At 42.5% G+C, this 19,000-nt stretch overlaps 2 protein-coding genes across 9 annotated transcripts in view; one reads left to right on the plus strand and one right to left on the minus strand.

The window, feature by feature from the left end:
* MCM8 (minichromosome maintenance 8 homologous recombination repair factor) overlaps positions 1-478 on the minus strand; it is a 49,359-nt gene extending 48,881 nt beyond the window's left edge. The window contains exon 1 of one of the 4 annotated variants that reach the window (XM_053284789.1): positions 331-478. The gene's annotated coding sequence lies outside the window, so the exon portion shown is untranslated. The remainder of the gene's footprint in view (positions 1-330) is intronic. The other 3 variants (XM_053284790.1, XM_053284791.1, XM_053284788.1) reach the window with 3 other exon arrangements.
* A 22-nt stretch (positions 479-500) lies between these two features.
* On the plus strand, positions 501-18,239 carry TRMT6 (tRNA methyltransferase 6 non-catalytic subunit). Of its 5 annotated transcripts, none has more exons than XM_053284803.1 (11): positions 501-691; positions 3,619-3,746; positions 5,987-6,096; positions 7,043-7,134; positions 7,223-7,306; positions 9,040-9,164; positions 12,414-12,769; positions 14,503-14,588; positions 15,223-15,325; positions 15,413-15,499; positions 17,814-18,239. In XM_053284803.1, the coding sequence occupies exons 1-11, from the start codon at positions 516-518 to the stop codon at positions 17,976-17,978; spliced, it is 1,512 nt and encodes a 503-aa protein (XP_053140778.1). In that variant the 5' UTR covers positions 501-515; the 3' UTR covers positions 17,979-18,239. The 5 variants fall into 5 exon arrangements, with proteins under 5 accessions (XP_053140778.1, XP_053140780.1, XP_053140779.1 ...); XM_053284804.1 differs by having other exon boundaries at positions 590-1,289; XM_053284806.1 differs by lacking the exon at positions 501-691 and adding an exon at positions 1,410-1,538.
* The last annotated feature ends 761 nt before the right edge of the window (positions 18,240-19,000 follow it).

Raw genomic sequence — 19,000 nt, forward strand, 5'->3', positions numbered from 1 at the left:
AAAAGGCACTTTGGCCCAGTTCTCTCACAGGAGGTGGTCAGCCTGTTTGCAGGCTGTGCTATTCCAGTCTGCAAGTGCACCCAGTTCACAAGACTGAATGCTCCCCCCGAGTCCTGACCAAAAACAACACTAAAAGAAAAAAGGAGGGAGAAAACCATCAAGGGGGAATCTAGGCTCCCGGTACTTCCCTGAACCACAAGAACTAGCCTGTCGGGGAGAAGCCTTCCGGGCTGAATGCGCGCCTCTTCCACGAGGATCTGTGATGGGAAAGCCCAGAGACAGGCTGAGAGGAGAGCCAGCACAGCTGACGAAGCGCGCAGAGGAACGAACCTGGTGCTCTGGAGACCCCCCTCTCCGCAATAGCAGCCCAGCCCGCTTCTGCCTCTCAGTTCTGCTCATTCTCTGCCATCTGCATTTTGGCGCCCTCCTGTCAGGCCTCCTCGGCGTCATACACCAGAACCAATAAGAAACGCGCACCGGCCTGTTGCCATGGTGTTGTTGTGAGGCCTTCGGAAATGTATAAAAGGAGGCGAGGGAAGTATCCGGCGCGCCTGCGCAATAGCTCTCTCTTCGCCAAACGGGTCGTGGCGGGGGTAGGAAGAGTAGGCTTACGAAGCATGCGCAGCTTTGTTTCGTACCCCCCCCGCAACAGCGAGAATAGCAGTAGGCGAGGACTTAAAGGGACAGAAAGGTGTTTTTCTCTGTCTGCTGAGTGACAAACTGAACTAACTACCGATAAAAACAGAAAACCGCCATGAGGTCATGATGATTCTCTTTAGGTGGCATAGATAAGGCGAGGGGGGGAACTTAAGCCATACGCCGCCAGCACAGTCCGAATTGGCATTTCCAGTCTATTGTCCAATGCGAAGTGCAAAGGGTTTTCACCATAGAGATATCAAGGGGCAGAGCGGCAGCCTCTGCAACCATAGAAAACTAGCGCCAGAGTCTATGATTCTGTTATAGACTTTAAGTCGCGACGTAGAAATGTCCTATTTCCCCGCTCATAGCGATGCATTCGAGGGGAAAGAAAAGCCAGCTGCTGTTCCGGGGAGTGGAAAAGAGAGTTCCGGCTGGTTGGTGCATGCGGTGGAGTAGGAGTTCCGCCTGGTGAACCGCGTGAGCCGGTTTCTTGGGGGGACAGGCGGCGGAGGCTGGAGGCTTTGCGCGCACGCCATGGAGGAGAGCACGAGGCCGCCGGTGGCTTCTGCCCACCACGTCATCCGCGAGGGGGACTGCGCTGTCCTCAAGCGGGACGAGGTCTTCAAGGCGGTGGTGGTGCTCAAGCGAAGGTGAGGGTCCCGCGGCAGGCATGTGCATTGCGCACCCGTCTCCCTCCCCGCTTCCCTCTTCATCTCCCCCGGCCGAGGAAGAGGGTCGCTTGCTGCGCCTGCGAGGGAGCCTCCCTTGAGCCAACCAGGGCGCCTCCTAAGCCCTTCACTGTTGCGTCATCCCGCATCTGATCAAGCCCACTCAGTGGGGGGTCCTCTCCCCCACCCCGAATGTCCCGCTGCAACCTTTGTTGTTCGGAATTAACGCGGGTATTTGTTCCTCCGCAGTGTTCCGACGCGGGTGGCGGCTCAAAGACACCCCTCTGCCCCGAGGCGCTTGCAGTCTAAAAATCGATATGAGTGAGAGGAAGATGGATATGAGGCCCAAACAGCAGATGATGATGCGCGCAGTTTAACCATATGTGCCTAGACTCAGTTTCCATAGGGCAGGCCTGCTCAATTTAGCCGCCGCCCTCCCGCTGTTTTTGGACTACAACTCCCATAATCCCAAACCATAGTGGCCAATAGCCAGGGAATGGATTATGGGAGTTGTAGGCCAACCTCTGCAGGAGGGCTGAAGTAGAGCAGCCCTGCCATAGGGGATCATTAAGTAAAGTTAAAAAGCTGCACACTACTACTCTATAACTAATAGTATAGACCCATTGATGTGTGTGATGCTTTATTCAATTCAACACGGGGAGGCAGTAAATAGAGGAAAGAAAGAGGGAGGCAAGGCTAAAAACGGGAGGAGAATGTGTTCAATTATGTGGATTTGGGTTTAGTTTCTGTGGGGAATGAATGCTAAAGGGTTGTACCAAAACTTTCTTGGAAGAGATCCATCTTAAATAGAAATCTGTAGGAAGAGAAAGATGATAGATGTTTGGGGGTGATATTTCAGGTGTAAGTAGCAATATAGAACAGAGAGCTTTAGATGGTTGAAATGGGTGGATGAGGGAGAGATCCCAAGCCAAGGCTTTCCTTAGTTTAAAAAAGAAATTACTTTCCCTAGAAAGAGATGTTAGAACCACCTAACACAGTTTTTTCTGTTTGCTGAATGGCTTTCACAAAGTAGAAATGTCTGTGTCCTCCTTGCAGTTTATTGCACTGTTTTTCTGATTGTTGGATTGTGGGCCCTTTGGGTATGTTGGACACCATTAGTGCAGACCTCAAAATTTTATGGATCTCTTATCTCCAGCAAGGCACCTTCAGTGGGGTTGCTTAACCTAGAAGAGGTGGTATGTTCAAACTTGGACTCCTCTCATGCTGCATTCAGTGAGAATTGCAGCACTGTTAAGGCAACGGACCTTTTGCTGGTCTTGAAGCCCCCGCAAATGCTCAGCTTCTGCATCACCCTCTGGAGCCAGCCCTACATACCTGAATGTGGGAGTGCATTTCATACATGTGCAATTCCAAGGAGGGCTAGGATCTTGGGGCAGGTTCAGATCTATAGGTGCGCTGAATGCCCTCTTTTAACAGAGGGTCTTTACTGATCTTATATGTTGGATTGTAGAAGTATTCCGTTTGCTTCAGCATCCCAGCCTGCTTTGGGAAGAATTACTGTTTTTGTGCGAATGATGTTCCCCCTGGTATGTGTTTCGGGAAAGAGTCAGCAATGTCATCTTGTTGTATTCCCCTTTCTAGTGCCAGGATTGGATTAGTGCCCTGATCCATAGCTCTTTACACACAACAGCAGGCTGCATGAGCACAACTGCATGTAAAAATCTCTCCATTCTCTGCTGTGGATCAGATGGGTAGTGCTGGGTTGGGAAGAACGAAAAAGGTAAAATAAGATTAGAAAGAAGCTCAAGTTCAAAAACTGAGGATCATAGAGTTACAAAGTTCTTCCCAATGCCTTATAGTGGATGCATGCTAATACTCTTGTAGTCTTAAAAAAAAAAAAGTGGTGTTTGCCCAGCTCACTTGAACTTCCTGCTCAGTAGCTTGAGGCTATCCCACAGTTACTTGCCTTGCTTAGACAGTGCTAAATTGTGCATGTGTGACCACTGATGTTTTGTCCTCCTTACAAGTCTACTCCTCAGTAGGGTAATTAAGTATATTAATACTAAGAAGACTAAGTATGGTAATACTTTGTGATGCTAATACCTAGCAGTAATGTGCTGACAGTTTTAACCCACACCACAGTAATAAAGAATTACTCTGTAGATTCTCCTTTACTTCTAAACAAACTGTGACTCGGGACAGTGTGGTTTAGGCATTTTAATCTGGATTTGAAAGCATTGGATGTTATGCTTGTTTGGTTTTTGGTTTTATTTTATATTTTTTGTCTTTTTAAAGTATAATATAATCTATATAATTTATGGTACTTAGCTTCTTTCTAATTTTCTTTCAGAAAAATGATTTTTGAAAAACAGTGGTTTTATCTGGATAATGCCATTGGGCAGATCTATGGAACGACGTTTGAAGTGACTAGCAGTGGGAGCCTTCAGCCAAAGAAGAAAGTGGAAGAGACAACTGCAGGTAGGAGGGAGTCAGCAAATAGTTTTGTTGCAGAAATAATCCTGTGCAGTTCTGCATATTGATTCTGGACATTTCTCTTGACTAGAGTGCAACCTGTCTTGTGTTCTTGGCCCTGTTAGAACCAAAGATGGAACTTTCAGCCTAGCCACTCTTCTTTTCTTTTTCATTTGTGTGTTGCTTACAGTCTTAATCTGTTCAGTGCTGCTTGTTTGAGATACACACAGACCCCCAAAAAGTGAGGGAGGGGGATACCAATCCACTGTACTTCAAACAGAAAAATGTTATGAGTTGTCCAGTAAGGGATGATTGAAACTTAGAATAGAGAGTGTCTGCTGGGGATGTCATAGCAGCATTGCTGTTTCTTATGGCCCAACATGTATTGAGTCAAAGACTCCTCTTTAGGGGCATATATAAGAAAAGAATATATTCCTTAGAAGAACACTAAACAGGCATACATTCCATGTACTAAAATAAGTTATAAAAGAATTAGCTTCTGTGTTTTGAGAGGCATTTTTTAGCATGCAGAGTAGGTTTTTCCCTGCAACTCCTTTTAAGAAACCTATTCAGTTGCCCCAGTCAAGCATCTTTGACTCAAAATGTTGGGCCATAATAAGCAGCACTGAGTTTTATTTGTTTGTTTATTCATTAGAAACATTTAATATACTGCCCACTCCAAAGACTCCAGGTGGTGCACAAAAACATGCAAACAAGGCAACTTTAAAAATTACATTCTAAATTAAAAACTAAAATAACTAACAAAAACAAATGAAGTAAACTACAGGGCAAAAGCCTGGTGAAAAAGAAAAGTCTTCAATGGAGATTTGAAGATAAGTAAGGAAGAGGCTAGGTGAATCTGAAGGGGAAGAGAGTTCCAGAGAAGTGGGGCAGCAACTGAAGAGGCCCTTTTGTGGGTCCTAGAGCCCCGGACCTTTCGGAAATCAGGGACCGACAAAAGGGCCATCTGAGATTATCTAACCGGACAACATGTAACTGAGTGAGAGAGGCTGGTTTTGTGCATCTTTGAGTTTTGTGAATCTTTGTGAGACTCTCTTGTCTGACAGTAGCCCCGAGGTCCACTGGGCATTGCAAAATCCTTGCACAATTCCACTTTCCCAGTGGGGCTGTACAGCAGTTCCTGGTTTTTGCCAGGGTCCCTTAGGAATATGGAAACAGTGCTCCCATATTCCTTATATTACAACCAAATGTATCACATTGAAGTAGCTATATTTTTGCTGGCTAAAGCTCCAGCCACTCTAATAGTGCTTTATACGGATAATATTGCCTCTTAACAGTAAAATAGTATCTCTTTAACTGGGAAGTTAATAAAAAAATTACTTTTAAGTGGTATTGAGCCATTCATGACTAAACTGTTGAATTAAGTTATGCAACTTTTTCTCTGCTTGTGACACACTGGAATCAGAGTAGCATAGTGTGATAGGGGAGAGCAAGGGTGGACCTTCCTTAGGGCAGAGAATTTAATTAGATTATCTTTAACCTTCCTACGCTACAAATGGCCCTAAATCAATGCTGTAGACAATATTGTATTACTTTATCTCAGGACCCAGAGATTGGGGGTGCCAAAAGAAGGGGAGGTGAGATCGGCTCCCCATCTTTCCTGGTGACACTGCTTTGCACAGTGTCCAAACTGCTATGCACAGATGGCACATGGCCAGTGCAATACTGCAATATAAAACTTTGAATTTACCTTCCTCCCTCTTTTTTTGAGTCTGTGATATTATTACTGAGTGCTCAATGTACCCCTGCTTGTTGCTTAGCTGTTTTGTTAAATTTTAAAATGAAATAATAGAAATAGCAAGAGGAGAGGAGAGCTGGTCTTGTGGTAGCAAGCATGACTTGTCCCCATAGCAAAGCAGGGTCTGCCCTGGTTGCATATGAATGGGAGACTTGATGTGTCAGCACTGCAAGATATTCCCCTCAGGGGATGAAGCCGCTCTGGGAAGAGCAGAAGGTTCCAAGTTCCCTCCCTGGCTTCTCCAAGATAGGGCTGAGAGAGATTCCTGCCTGCAACCTTGGAGAAGCTGCTGCCAGTCTGTGAAGACAATACTGAGCTAGATGGACCAATGGTCTGACTCAATATATGGCAGTTTCCTATGTTCCTATGTTTGATCTTTAGACCAGAGTAATTTTTCAATGTATTAAACTTTCTAGGAATGGTTTTTATGAAATTTATTCTCACTTACCCAGTTACGTTTCACAAATCTGTATATGCTTTTTTTTAGAAACAAAAGAAGCAGGTACTGATAATCGTAATATAGTTGATGATGGAAAGTCTCAAAAACTGACTCATGATGATATAAAGGCTTTAAAGGATAAAGGCATTAAAGGACAGGTAACTAGTATGGTTATCTAACATATTTTTCTCATTGGGTCACATCCCAGCTGGTAGTTATGCAAACAAAAGAAGTTGCGTTTGCACAGGGAGAAAGGTATGATTTTCACTCACCCACCCCCCACAGCCCCCTTTGTCCCCTTGAAATATGTCTCCTGAGAGTTGGTGGACCCTCAGAGCAGATTTTTGGGAGGTGCAGAGGGATATTGGCAAAAATCACCCCTCCATCCTTGCACAGACAAACCTTCTTCCCTTCACAGAAGTATTAGTTGGAATAGTGCCCTTTGCAAGACAGGGCAGTTTACAGTATTTGATGGAATCTGAGCTGCAAGTCTGAATTTACTGACAGGCTGTTGCCGTGTGTCATGAAACATATAGGAGGCAGGCTGAATTCTCAAATAACCTCTGCTTAAATGCTAGGTAAGCAGGGTGTGGGCATGCTTGTGTGTGCATATGGTATTTAAGATGCACTTCATGCTTTGAAAACCCTGGTACTGGACACTATAACTTTATGTGGAATCCTTGCTAATGGAAAAAAAATCAGCAGGATCGTTCTAATGGACTGCAAATCCATTAAGCAGTCTTTCCCCTGCTGATTCTTGGCCGGGGTGTGTGGGCAGCATGCATGACCATAACCTGGAACATGAGGCCCTTCTGGTTCCCTTAAAAGCAGTCGCTCTGCTCCACGCAGGCTGCTCTTAATTGGGGCACAAGTAGGCTTCCTGCTGGGGGCCTGAGAAAGAGGGAAGTCCCTAGATCCTTTTTTTGTTTTGTTTTCTTTGCCAAGTATTTCCTGTGAATATATGCTACCAAAAATGAGCTTCAGATACTTAACAAAAATCTCCTCTCTCAGTAGAAACTGCTCACAGGTGTTATGCTTTTGAAGTAAAACATTATCAGGTTTTTCATAACCAATGAAAAATGATTTAAAATATCTCTTTTAAAGGAAATAGTTCAACAGCTAATAGAAAACAGCACAACATTTAGAGACAAGACAGAATTTGCCCAAGATAAATACATAAAGAAAAAGAAGAAAAAGTAAGTTTGGTATTGGGGAGCAGAGGGAATATTCAGTGGTTCACAAATCATCTGCCATTTAAACACACATGCTGTTCTTTGCTTATAGATACGAGGCAATTATTACAATAATAAAACCGTCTACCCGTATTCTGTCAACAATGTACTATGCAAGAGAACCAGGAAAAATCAAGTAAGGCTTCATATCATTTAGTCCTTCAGGAAACCTGGGCGTCTAAACGTGAAAATCTACCCTTGAAAGAATATATTCAGTGTGTTATGTTAAAATCAATTTCAGGACTCTCTTTACCTAGATCTAGACAAACTTTTTGCTTTCTGCTGGAAGTTGTGGAAAGCCTGTGCTATGTGCTATGTACAGTATTTTGAGAATGGGAGTTCTTCTGTTGAATTTTATATTGCAAATTATTGGCACTATGCATATAGCTCATATCTTCAGCCACTGCTCAAACCTCGTTTTTGTGGGCTTGATAAAAAGAGATTGTAGCTAGAACTTTAAATTTTTTTAAAAATCAAGTTCTAACTGCTCCACAATAGAGCAACAATTGTAGTTCATAACACAATGTTAAATGAGGGTGTACTTCAAAATGTTGCTTGCAGAACAAATAACTCATGATAAATCACTCCATCACTTTGGATACCTCAGCCACATGCTGCAGAGAAAGAAATGTGCATGTACTTAGTTGGAAGGGAAGGCATGTTCTTATAGTCTAGGATCCTACAAACTGCTGATATAGCCACAGGTTTCCCTCCTTTTGGCAAGATGTGCACAGGGACTTCAAATGTTGTGCAGAAAGCAATAAGTACTATTGAGGACCTCATCTTTGAGAATAAAGATGATGTAGATATTTCCACTTCTTACAAACATAGATCCCATGACAGCGTACAATCACATGCCAACTTTTGAAGTGCACAGCTTTTTGCTTCATAGGTAGTAAAATATCTAACGCCATCGGAGGCAGTCTTGCAACAGTCTGCCCAGCTTCAAATTCCAGTGACTCCAAGTTCCAGAATTCTTATCAAAGCAAGCTAGATCTTCGTGACCTGAAGTCAGCTACAAGTTAGGTCAAATGTCGGCAACAAACCAACTTTATATTGTAAATTGACAGGCTGATATTAAATGCAGATCTGCATATGACACCATGAAGAATATAATTTTTATGCATGTGTTTGGCTTAAAAATCATAAAGCTTCGCTTTAAATATTTCATTGGAGGGGGGGCCTTCCATTTTCTCGGTCACCATTCTTACCATGGCAGGTGGGCTGCTGTCTTCTTCCCAGCCTTAGAACCTGGGATTCCTGGATTGTCTTAGCAGTTACACAGCCATTTCTGCCCCCTCATCAGCTCCGCGATTACAGGGAGGGCTGGGAGTTGTTTGCATCCTGGCTGTGCCCCCCTTTTCTTCTTTTGAGGAGGGAAGGAAGAGATTTCCTGGCTGCAGTGCCCCAAGCACTTCCACCAAGCAGCAGCCAAGCACACAAGCCCTGTCCCTTGCTTGGAGAGGGGTGGGGGGAATTCTTGGCTGCATTCAGTGGAGGTGCCAAGCCAGGCAACCACTAATACAGTTTGACAACCAAGGTCAGCCAACCATTGCAGAACTCTGTTCTTTGCCTTCTAATTTCTGAAGTTATTAGTAGGAAATACTGTTGCCCTGCTTCCTCCTACAAGAATTTGTACTAGAAACTAAGATTCTTAGTAGTAGTAGTAGTAGGAGGAGGAGGAGGAGGAGAATTCCACGCTCCCACACAGTACTGACAGGCTGATATTAAATGCAGATCTGTATATGACACCATGAAGAATATAATTTTTATGCATACAGCATTTGATCCACTTATTGCCCAGCTGTAACTTAACAAGTCCCTATATCTTACTTCTGTCGTCACAGAATGAAATCTTTGTTTTTCTAGTCACTTGCGATATGATACTCTAGCCCAAATGTTGACTTGGGGAAATGTCCGTGCTGGCAACAAGATGATCGTAATGGAAACCTGTGCAGGATTGGTGCTGGGTGCTGTCATGGAGCGAATGGGAGGTATGGGAGTCTCACGATGTATGGAACTTGTTTTCTTTTGAAATGAGAGTGTAAGTGTTTAGCAGTTCTATGGCAGAACATATATTTGACCTTTTAAAAATATGATCTTTCATTTTCTTACGTTTAAAGAGTTTTGGCTGGAAAGCACTTTCTCAGCAAAGACACTAGTACCACAGTGTAAAGCCCCCAAAGGGGTATAAAATGTGAAGCCGCTGCAGAAGCCTTGTTCTCACTTACCCCTTAGGGAGTCAAACCATTAGTGTTTTGTTTTTGTTTGGTTCAGTGCTGGAGTTCAAGTTCAGCTGCAACTGATGTTGGATCTGGTTCAAGCCAATAAAGGTTCAGTAACCAATTCAGCACATACATCCAGCCAGCCAGTTCAGTGCTTATTCACATAAGAAAATTGAAGTAAGGCACATTGTTTTTAATGCTCATTTGCACAGTGGAGTGGAGCAAGCTAATAGGTCTAAAATTGCTGCAACGGTTGGCAATAAGTACTGTGAAGCATGCATGAAATTAAAATTCTTAAGTATTTATCAAATAAATGCTGCTTTTATTTGTACTGTTTAAGTGAACAATCAGAAACCTGTGTAAAAGGTGAAAAAGCAACTAAATCAACTTTAAAGAAGGAGAGAAGGGAATGACTTAGTAAATAATAAGACTGTCACTGTGATTAGTTAACTTCTCAAGATTATATATTTTTCAACCAATTTAAGAAAACTAGAGAAACAAAGAGTCATTCGCCTTAAACAGATGGATCTTAACGTATTTCCAATCTGTTTGACTTGTTTTGTTCTGCAGTCAGTATTGCAGCTTTCGGTAACAGACAAAACATCCTCCAGTTTGAGGGATTGTGACCTTCATGTTGGACCCTTGTGGGGACTAATATGCACTTTAAACTTTACAATGGGGAGCAGGAGCCTCCCAGAGCCAGCTTGAAGTGGAACACTCCCTTCAGTCAGCCTTCTCTGACATACCATGCTTCCCACTGCATGGACTGCAGGCTTCCTGGGCCTCGGAGAGCCTGCTCACACACCTCTCCGATTCTCAAGACTTGGACGAGGTTGTTAGGCTGCTGCACTGTGCACTCTGCTTTGCCTGGGGTCCTGAAGGTCTAGCCACTGGGGAAGGTATCTTGCTGTGCACAACACAGATGCACTCTTTCCCCTCCCTTCTTCCAAAAGCTGCGAACGCTTAGATTTGTCTCCTCGATTAAGATTTGTTCATTTGAATGGGCCCAGCTTTGATCCTTACCTACTTTTCTGTAATTTTGCTCCCCGTTTCCTGCCCCAATTTTGGGTTCACAGATTAATTCCCATGTCTCCAAACATATTCCTCCTTCATTTTTACATTCACATACGTTCTCATTGTATTGTCCATGTAAATACCATTCCATGGACACCAAATATGCCCTATGCTGCTTGCCTTGTATTTTGTATCACCTCCCATGTGTTGTATTATGTTCATCCCTTCCATGTTATAATGGTATGTTGAGCAAACCCTTGTCACAGAGAGGAAGCAGCAAGCAGGCCTTCCATCTAATCCTTCCAAGGCCCAGCCCTTAAAGAGGGCATAGTGTAGTAGTCTGTACAAGCCCCAAATATATGAATCTTCCCAGATATTGGTGTTCTGATTTCAGTGGAGCCAGTGGGTGTACCGCATGAGGTGTTTTGTTTGGTTGAACCTTTTTTCTGAACCAGTAACCTGATGTGTTTTTGTGTTTGAGGTTCTGTTCCAGTTCAGATTGAACAAAGACTTTCAAATAATGCTTCAGTTTCTGCTCTAGTTAAGAAAATAAAAAAGTTTCCAGTTTTTGGTTCACTTTATCTCTCGGATTCCTCCCTAATTCTACTCTGTCTGGTAACTTTAATGTATGTTCAGGTATCTTAGGTTTGATTAACCAGCTGGAAGGAAACAGGGTTTGTTAATTAAAAAAAAAAAAAAACCCACTGGTATAGTCAGTGACTGCTAATAGCTGATCACTAGAGAATATTTATTTAGCAATATAATGCCACAGTTCTTAAATTAAGAGTTACTTAGTTAGGGCTAAGAACTTGGGCATGCCCCGTGGATTGTTTGATATTATTAAAAAATATTTATACCCTGCCCCAAAAGTGCATTACTGCTCAGGGCAGCTTACAACATTAATAAAATACATACAGTATAAAATACAATATTGGGGTGAGGGGAGTTAAAAAGTCAAGACCAGTATATCTCCAGGATCGCCTCTCTTGGCCAATTGTATCCCGACCTGTGAGGTCTTCTCAGCTGGCTCTCCTTAGTGTCCCAGGCCCTGGTGCAGTGTGTGGTGCCTGGGTCCGTAGGAGGGCCTTCTGTGTGGCCACCCCTCTTCTCCCCCCTCCCCCGCCGCTAGATTTGTTCAGCCCCCTCCCTGGCTGCTTTTAAGGCCCTTCTTAAGACCTGTTTCACCAGGTGTTTGCCCTTTAATTATTACTGTTATTAATTGTTATTGGTATTGTTCTTGTTCACTGCCTAGAGTCTTTGGAGGAGGTGGTGTATAAGAAAATTTAGATAGATAAAATCACAATTAAAAAAACAAGTTTTAAAAATTGAAAATTAAATGTTAGTGAGGGAAAGTCAAAAGTTATCTGTGAAAAACTTCTTTAATGGCCACATCCCATGTTGAAATTGCTTTTGAAATTCCCCTGGTGCTCAGGATATGGAAGAACAACAGTTTGCAATGTGTAAATCCAAATGTGTAGAATTAGATTTATTTATTTATTTATTTATCATAATTTTACACTGCCCAAAACTTACGTCTCTGGGCAGCTTACAACAAGATTAAAAGTAAAACATTAATTAAAAAAAAATTAAAAGCAAGAAATTACCATCTGTTGGATCCATACCATGGTATTGTGAATATTTTATATTCAATTCCAATAACTTTCCTATTGCCCATCTTCACTTTAACTGAAACCACCAATACCTGTTTGTGCAAACAGGCCCCATATCTCTTGATCTCCAGTCACATGGTTAATACTTGGTGAATTGCAGCTGAATGTGTAAACTGCCTCTGTTGAGAAGTGTTGCTGTTTGAGATAATATGAAACCTCAGTCTAAACAGCTCCGTCTGTGTTAACTCTTTCACTCATGCCAGTCAACATGATGATATTGCAGTCATCATTTACAAACATGAATGTATGAATGAGGCTTTATTTAGACTTTTGCAGTACACTATAATGTATGAGTTTAGATGCTTGTGATGTTGACTTTGGCCCATGTTCACAGGTTATGGTTCCATTATTCAAATGTATCCGGGAGAAGCCCCTGTTAGAACAGCCACAAGCTGTTTTGGATTTCCAGAATCCTTTTTCAATACACTTTATGGGTTCCCTCTCAGCAAAGTGAAAAATGTTCTTGCTGGAACGTTTTCTTTAAAGACATTGCCTCCAGAGTCTGAAGAGAATACGCTCCTGGCAGAAGAAAGCAATGGGTCACTGGATGACAAGCAGCTTTCTGTTCAAGAGGCAGAGATGGAGTACAGTACTGAGAGACCTCTGGCGGGCAATCAGCCTGCAGATCAAAGAGAAGTGGACATTCCAGCGGAGAGTGAAGCACCTGAAGATGACAAGGCCAAGGGAATGGTAATATTCTACCAACTAAGTGTTTAGATGCTGTAGTCAAAGACATGTCTTCATTTAAGGATCAATCCAAGTGCTTATTAGTTAAAACTATCTCTAAAGCTTCATTTACTAGTTGAATGGTTACATTGTAATTGCTAGGACCTTTTGTTAGAACTTTCTCAATAATGAGTTCAAGGGTTTGTTCCCACTGGCATTTTCATCCAAACATTTGCACTAGAGAAATGTGATATTTTTGGCAAGTCCTGCTATAAAGGTTTACCTTAAATCTTCATGTGCTGATGAAACAGAGCATTTGTTTTATTTATTTGACATTTGTATCCCAAATCCCTGCCTTTCTTTCACAGACTCTTAAGGTAGCTTGTACTTCCATTTAAGATGATGATGGTGGTGGTGTTAATATAAACAACCACCAAAAATTTAAAACAGCCAAAATAAAATTAATAGCAGCAGAAAATACAATTAATACAGGCCAAATTCTTTCTTTTTAAAAATGTGTCTTGGATCCCCCCTGGCGTGCTGCATTTCCGATGGTAGAGGGACAGTCCACAGGGCATCCCAACCAGGCTCACACAGGAGGATGTCCTGGACTCAGATTTGCAGGTTAAGACCTGCATCCCATATGTAGCGCTTTTGCCATTTAGAAGAAATACTGAATATAATCAGATTTTTAACATTCAGTCAGATCAATAATTTTTAAGATGACAAGAGAAGCAGAAGATCTTTCTCAGATTCAAATGTTCTATGAATCATAGTTACCATATATGGTCATTATTCAATAAAACAAATAATGCTTGAAGTTGACCTACAAATTTCAAACTGTTCTTTTACATCCCTTTTGCAAGTACTTTAGTAAAAAATTGTCTTGCATATATAAAAATTGTATCTATTACAGATTTTGAAGAGTGTGTGCAAAATAACGTCATACTTCCCAATTACCTACAGATACCAAACTTTGCATAAACAGTCCTGCTACTTAAGTAGCTGAATTTTAACACTGGAATACTTTTAACACTGGAATAAGGTGGAGGGTTGGGAAGAAGCTATAAATAACTTTTTTTAAAAACCCAGCCCAGTCAACTACGGGCCTCATCTACTAGTGGGAAAATAAATGTGGCTAGTTCTCTGACGTTAACATAAAGCAGACTAAGGGATGTTAAGAATTCAGTACTGCTTAATTCATTTGTTTTCAATACTGGAGTAAAATATAGGAGCAGTGTCAAATATGGTTAGATTGAGGAAGTAATGTACTCAAGTATTACTGAGTATTATTGAACTGCCAGATTTAAATCATATTTAAATTTTCTACTGGAAGTGTTCTATTTTTATTGATTATAAATATTTTGTATACTGTTACTTTTCTAAATAAAGGTTGAAAGGTAAAAACAGGCCAAACACACATCCACATCAGTGGAACTCCGATCAACAGTACTCCCGTCTTGTCTCAATTAAGTTTCAACTTCTTTGCCCACATCCAGTTGTCTGCCAACCTAACGCTAGGATCAGAGTGCAAAGGACGATTGCTAGTTGCTACAGTGTCTCTAATGCCACTAAACAATTGTACTTTATGGCTATCAAAGCCTTCGGGAAGCAGTCTAATTTAACCCCTTAACATAAAGCTCTGTAAATATAACTGGACTGAAAGTCAAAGAAGCCTACCGATGATGTATCTGAATTCATGCCCACAGTCATGTAAAGCAATTCCCTATAGTAAGTCATTGTTGTTATCTTCTTAGATGCTTGACAAACAAAAGAAGCAAGAGGAGAGGAGGAAAAAGTTGATAGAAACTGCTGCTTTGTTGAAAGACAAAAATGCTGATGGGTAAGTTTGATTACAAAATATTAAACATTTAGCCAGGAGAGACAAATCATTCTCAAAACTAAAAATGGTTTACATTCATGCCAGTATCTGACAAAGCTATCATTATCGGGTGGGGTTGGGGTGAGTGTATGTTGTTACCAGCATATAAACAGTATTGAATAGCTTGACTTATCCAACAGTGCTAACATCATTACTCCATGTTCATATTGGTATAAAGGAGTGGTCATCTGCAATGAGTTGACCTGTGTGTAAAAACATTAATCAAGGGGAAATATGCTTTGTCAGAAACTACCTTTGTTACAGTTTGTTTGCACAGCCACATAATTTGCCTACATCCAAACTAAGAGTTGCACACAGATAACACTTCTTTGCATGCATGGAGGGAAAGAGTGACTTTTGGCAAACTCTCCTCCACAGCCCCATATGCCCTACAAAAATATGTCTGTAGGGATCCCACAAACCTCAGGGACATATTTTCAGATGGCAGAGGAAAGTGGCGACTGTTGAAAATTTCCCCTTTCATGTGTGTGTGTGTGTGTGTGCAGAAGCACTCCATAATGTAGGCCATTTATTCTCTTAACAGAACTTTGGTTTTAAGAATTGCTGCTAACTTATGTACCATTTTTCACTGCAGTTTAATTGTAGCCAGTCGATTCCATCCCACGCCTTTATTACTTTCGTTACTAGAATTCGTTGCTCCCTCAAGGCCTTTTGTTGTCTACTGCCAATATAAAGAGGTGAATCCAATACATCTTTTCATTAACTTCTAAAAAGTTTTTTTAGTAAGGTCATATAACTAAATTTCCTTTTTTTTTTAAAAAAAGCCCTTATTAGAATGCTACACAAAACTGAAAGAGAAAGGTGGTGTCGTTAATCTGAAGCTTTCCGAAACATGGCTAAGAAACTATCAGGTAAGAGCTGCAAGTGCATATGTATCCTGCCAAATGCAAGCTAGTTGGTAAAGTATGAATGAGAAGATAGGTATAATACCCGCTACCTTCCACTGTGCCATCTCTTGGCTTTCTCACACACAATAAAATCAGGCATTCTGATATGTTAACTTATACCGCTCTCAGAAACTGGGTGCCACTTTTAGGCTCAAGCTACAAATAACCTTATACATGTTGTTTGGCACTGCATGTAGTCTCTCTTTATTTTTATTTCACTTGAATAGCAGCTGCTGGGACAGGAATCAAAAAACCCTTTTGCCTCATGCCAGGATTCCAGTAAAAATGGGTATATGAAAGCTTCTCTCCACAAGAGAAGCTTTACCTCTCAAGTCTAATATTTTCTGGGAGTCCCTTTTTTTTTTAAAGGGATTGTGGTATGATAGGAACATGCATCTATAATCCTGATAATACCCTCCCCCAGCTTGGCTGCTAATGTGAAAGCACACACAGGACCAAGTTCTACATTTAATGGCAAGCCAGAACCCACATTTCATCTTGGTCTGTGTGTGGAGAAGCCACAGCCCAGAATGAGAGTTGGTACTGCCTGAAGAGGGCCTGTTGCCCAGGCTTGCCAGAAGGACAGCAACCAGTGGCTTTAATTACAGGACCTCTCTTAACTGTCAAGAGATCCTGTCATTAGCTGCATTACTTTTATTGTATTGTGTAACTCACTCTAAGTTTCCTGGGCTTAGACGGGATATATATCTTTTTAAATAAATATAAGAATCTAACGTAATAGGCTTGTTCACACCATTGTTTGAATCTAGGTTTAATGTGGATTACCAGCATTAATGTGATTGTGTGAAACCATGCCAAGGTGGGAATCTTGAGCCATAAACCACCTTGGCATGGGTTCACATGTTCACAATAACCACAATCGCATGGGTAGCCCACATTAAACCTAGAGTCAAACAATGGCGAGAACAAACCTAAAGTGTAGTTTGGCACTTAGTCTGAGTAGGGAAAAGCTCATGATCTGATAACAGTATTTGGAGTCAGAGCTTCATGGAGCTGTTCAGGAGTATCATAGCAGGGTGACAATGAGGTTCTTTTCCCAAACAGACTTTTAAAAGCTTCAGCACCAACTGTATTTGGTAGACGAACTTGAGACAGTAGAAACAGCATTTCAGCCAGGTATAGAGGTGCAAGGGTCTTGCTGTATAGCTAGTGCTAAAATCACATAAGGGAAGAATGTGTGGTAGGGATGTGCACAGAACCAGTTCAAATGGTGGGTGGTTTTGCCGTTTCGAGGGAGGGGTACTGCTTTAAGGGCAGGGGGTTCACTTACCCCTTTCTCTGCTTTCCTCCAGCCAGCACTCCGTTTTTTCCAAAGTCCAACAGGGCGGCAGCGGACCTCCCTGCCACCTTTATCGAAAGTATCCAACATGCCTGCACACGCCAGGCATGTGACATTCGTGGCGTGTGCTGGCGCAGCAGATACATGTGGTTACTTCCAGTAAAGGCGGTGGCAGGAAGGTACGCTGCTGCCCCGATGGACTTTGGAAAAACACAGCGCCGGCAGGGAAAAAGTGGAGGGAGGGGTAAGTGCACCCTCCCGCGCCCTTAAAGCAGTTTCCCCACCACCACCACCTTCGAGCCTCAGCTGCTTGGTTCCGTCCACATTCCTAATGTGTTGCAGACCAGTTGGTGCTTCCTGAGAACACTGGTAGTTTTTCTAGGTAAAGCTCTCGGAGCTTCCAAGTTGGACGGTTTTAAAGCCGATGTTCATTGTAATTGTAGGCCTTGTGAAGATCAAAAACAACTTCTGGTGTTTTTGTAGACGGTCTAGAGAGGAACTAGGAAGTTCCTTGGCTCAGCATTGGAGCAGGTGCTCTGCAAGCAGATAGTCTCAGCATCTCCAGTTAAAAAGGATCGTGGGAGCGAAGGCTGGGGCACGGGGGGGGGGGGAAGCCTTGCTTGCTTGCTTGAGAGCCGTTGCTGTTCAAGGTAGATAGTACTGGACTGAGTGATCCAATATGCAGACCAGTATAATTAGGTAACTTCATATACTGATAAGAGAAATTACTGAGTGGAAATGACATCCAGTTTCTAAAATGGTTTTGTCCATTTTATGGACCTTGTGTAATGTGGTGATGTCAGCCTGGCAAATCTGTCTACAGTTTCTGTAGCACTGCCTGATTATTTAATCACATGTTTCATCTTCGTATAGTATAAATGCACTTCTGAATTATTTTAGGGTTCATCAGCATTTCTTGCTTTTTAAACAGTTTCAAATGGTCATGATGACATGTGCCCTTTCTTGTTCTCTGCAAAGGTCTTGCCAGATCGAAGTCATCCCAAATTGATGATGAGTGGTGGTGGTGGGTACCTGTTGACAGGTATCAATGTTGTAAATGAAAATTTAAAAACTGATGACTACTCGGAACAGAAAGCTGAAGAGCCAACTTCTAAGAAACGTAAATTTCAAGATCGCCACTAACACTTGAAGAAGTGCTTTTCTTAGGACATAAGTTACCTTGCATTCTATTGCCAACTGTATTGAGAGCACAAAAGGGTGCAAAACTTGTGTTTTGCAGTTGCTAGGGATGTGCATGGAATCGGGCAGGGGAATTTTGAAGGTGGGGGGCTGACTTGAAGGGCAAGGGAGGGTGCACTGACTCCTCCCTCCACTTTCCCCCCACTGGCACTCCATTAGCAAAGGCTCCGTTAGCATACCTCCCTGCCACCCCATTTCCTCATTGGCCAGAAGTACCCGGTGCGCATGCACACGCCAGGTGAGCGAGCGCACCTGGCATGTTCACACGTGCAGGATACTTCTGGCCAAAGAGGAAATGGGGCAGCAGGGAGGTATGCTGTCACCCTGATGGAGCCTTTGCTAATGGAGTGCCGGCAGGGGAAAGCGGAGGGTCAGTGCACCCTCCCCGCCCTTAAAGTCAGACTCACCCACCCACCCTTGCCTTCGAACCAGTTCGGAGGCCCTTAAAAGGGCCTCCGAACAGGTTCATGCACATCCCTAGCAGTTGCCACCAGGAACAGAAGTGTGTGTGTTGGGAGAGAAGGCATTCAGTTTAAATGTGACTGAAAAGCAGCAGCCTAGTCTTGATATCCTCTGCTGTTGTATCCCATCCAGACTTCAGTAGTGCCATAGCTTCAAATGTGTATTCTAATGTTCATGTAGCAAAATAGACTTTGGAATGTAACTCTGAGAAATTTCCCGGAGATCATGCAAAAGTTGACTCATACTCCAGTTTTGTTCTAAATATGGAAATGGTTACACATACACACAAACACTCTCTCATACACATGCACTCTCTCCCTCCCCCCACTCCACCAGTTGAATTCTGGGTGCTACTCATCAAGTGATATTAAAGGAAGTTAGTCATGACAATGTCCTATTGAAATTGATGATGCCAAGGCTAACTTGTCTCATTGATTTCAGCAATGCTTGAGCATGACTAACTGTCTTTAGATACAGCCCACTGGCAGGTTCTTTTGGTAAAA

This window comes from Hemicordylus capensis, chromosome 1, assembly GCF_027244095.1.
Source record: "Hemicordylus capensis ecotype Gifberg chromosome 1, rHemCap1.1.pri, whole genome shotgun sequence".
In the NCBI taxonomy this organism is placed as follows: Eukaryota; Metazoa; Chordata; class Lepidosauria; order Squamata; family Cordylidae; genus Hemicordylus; species Hemicordylus capensis.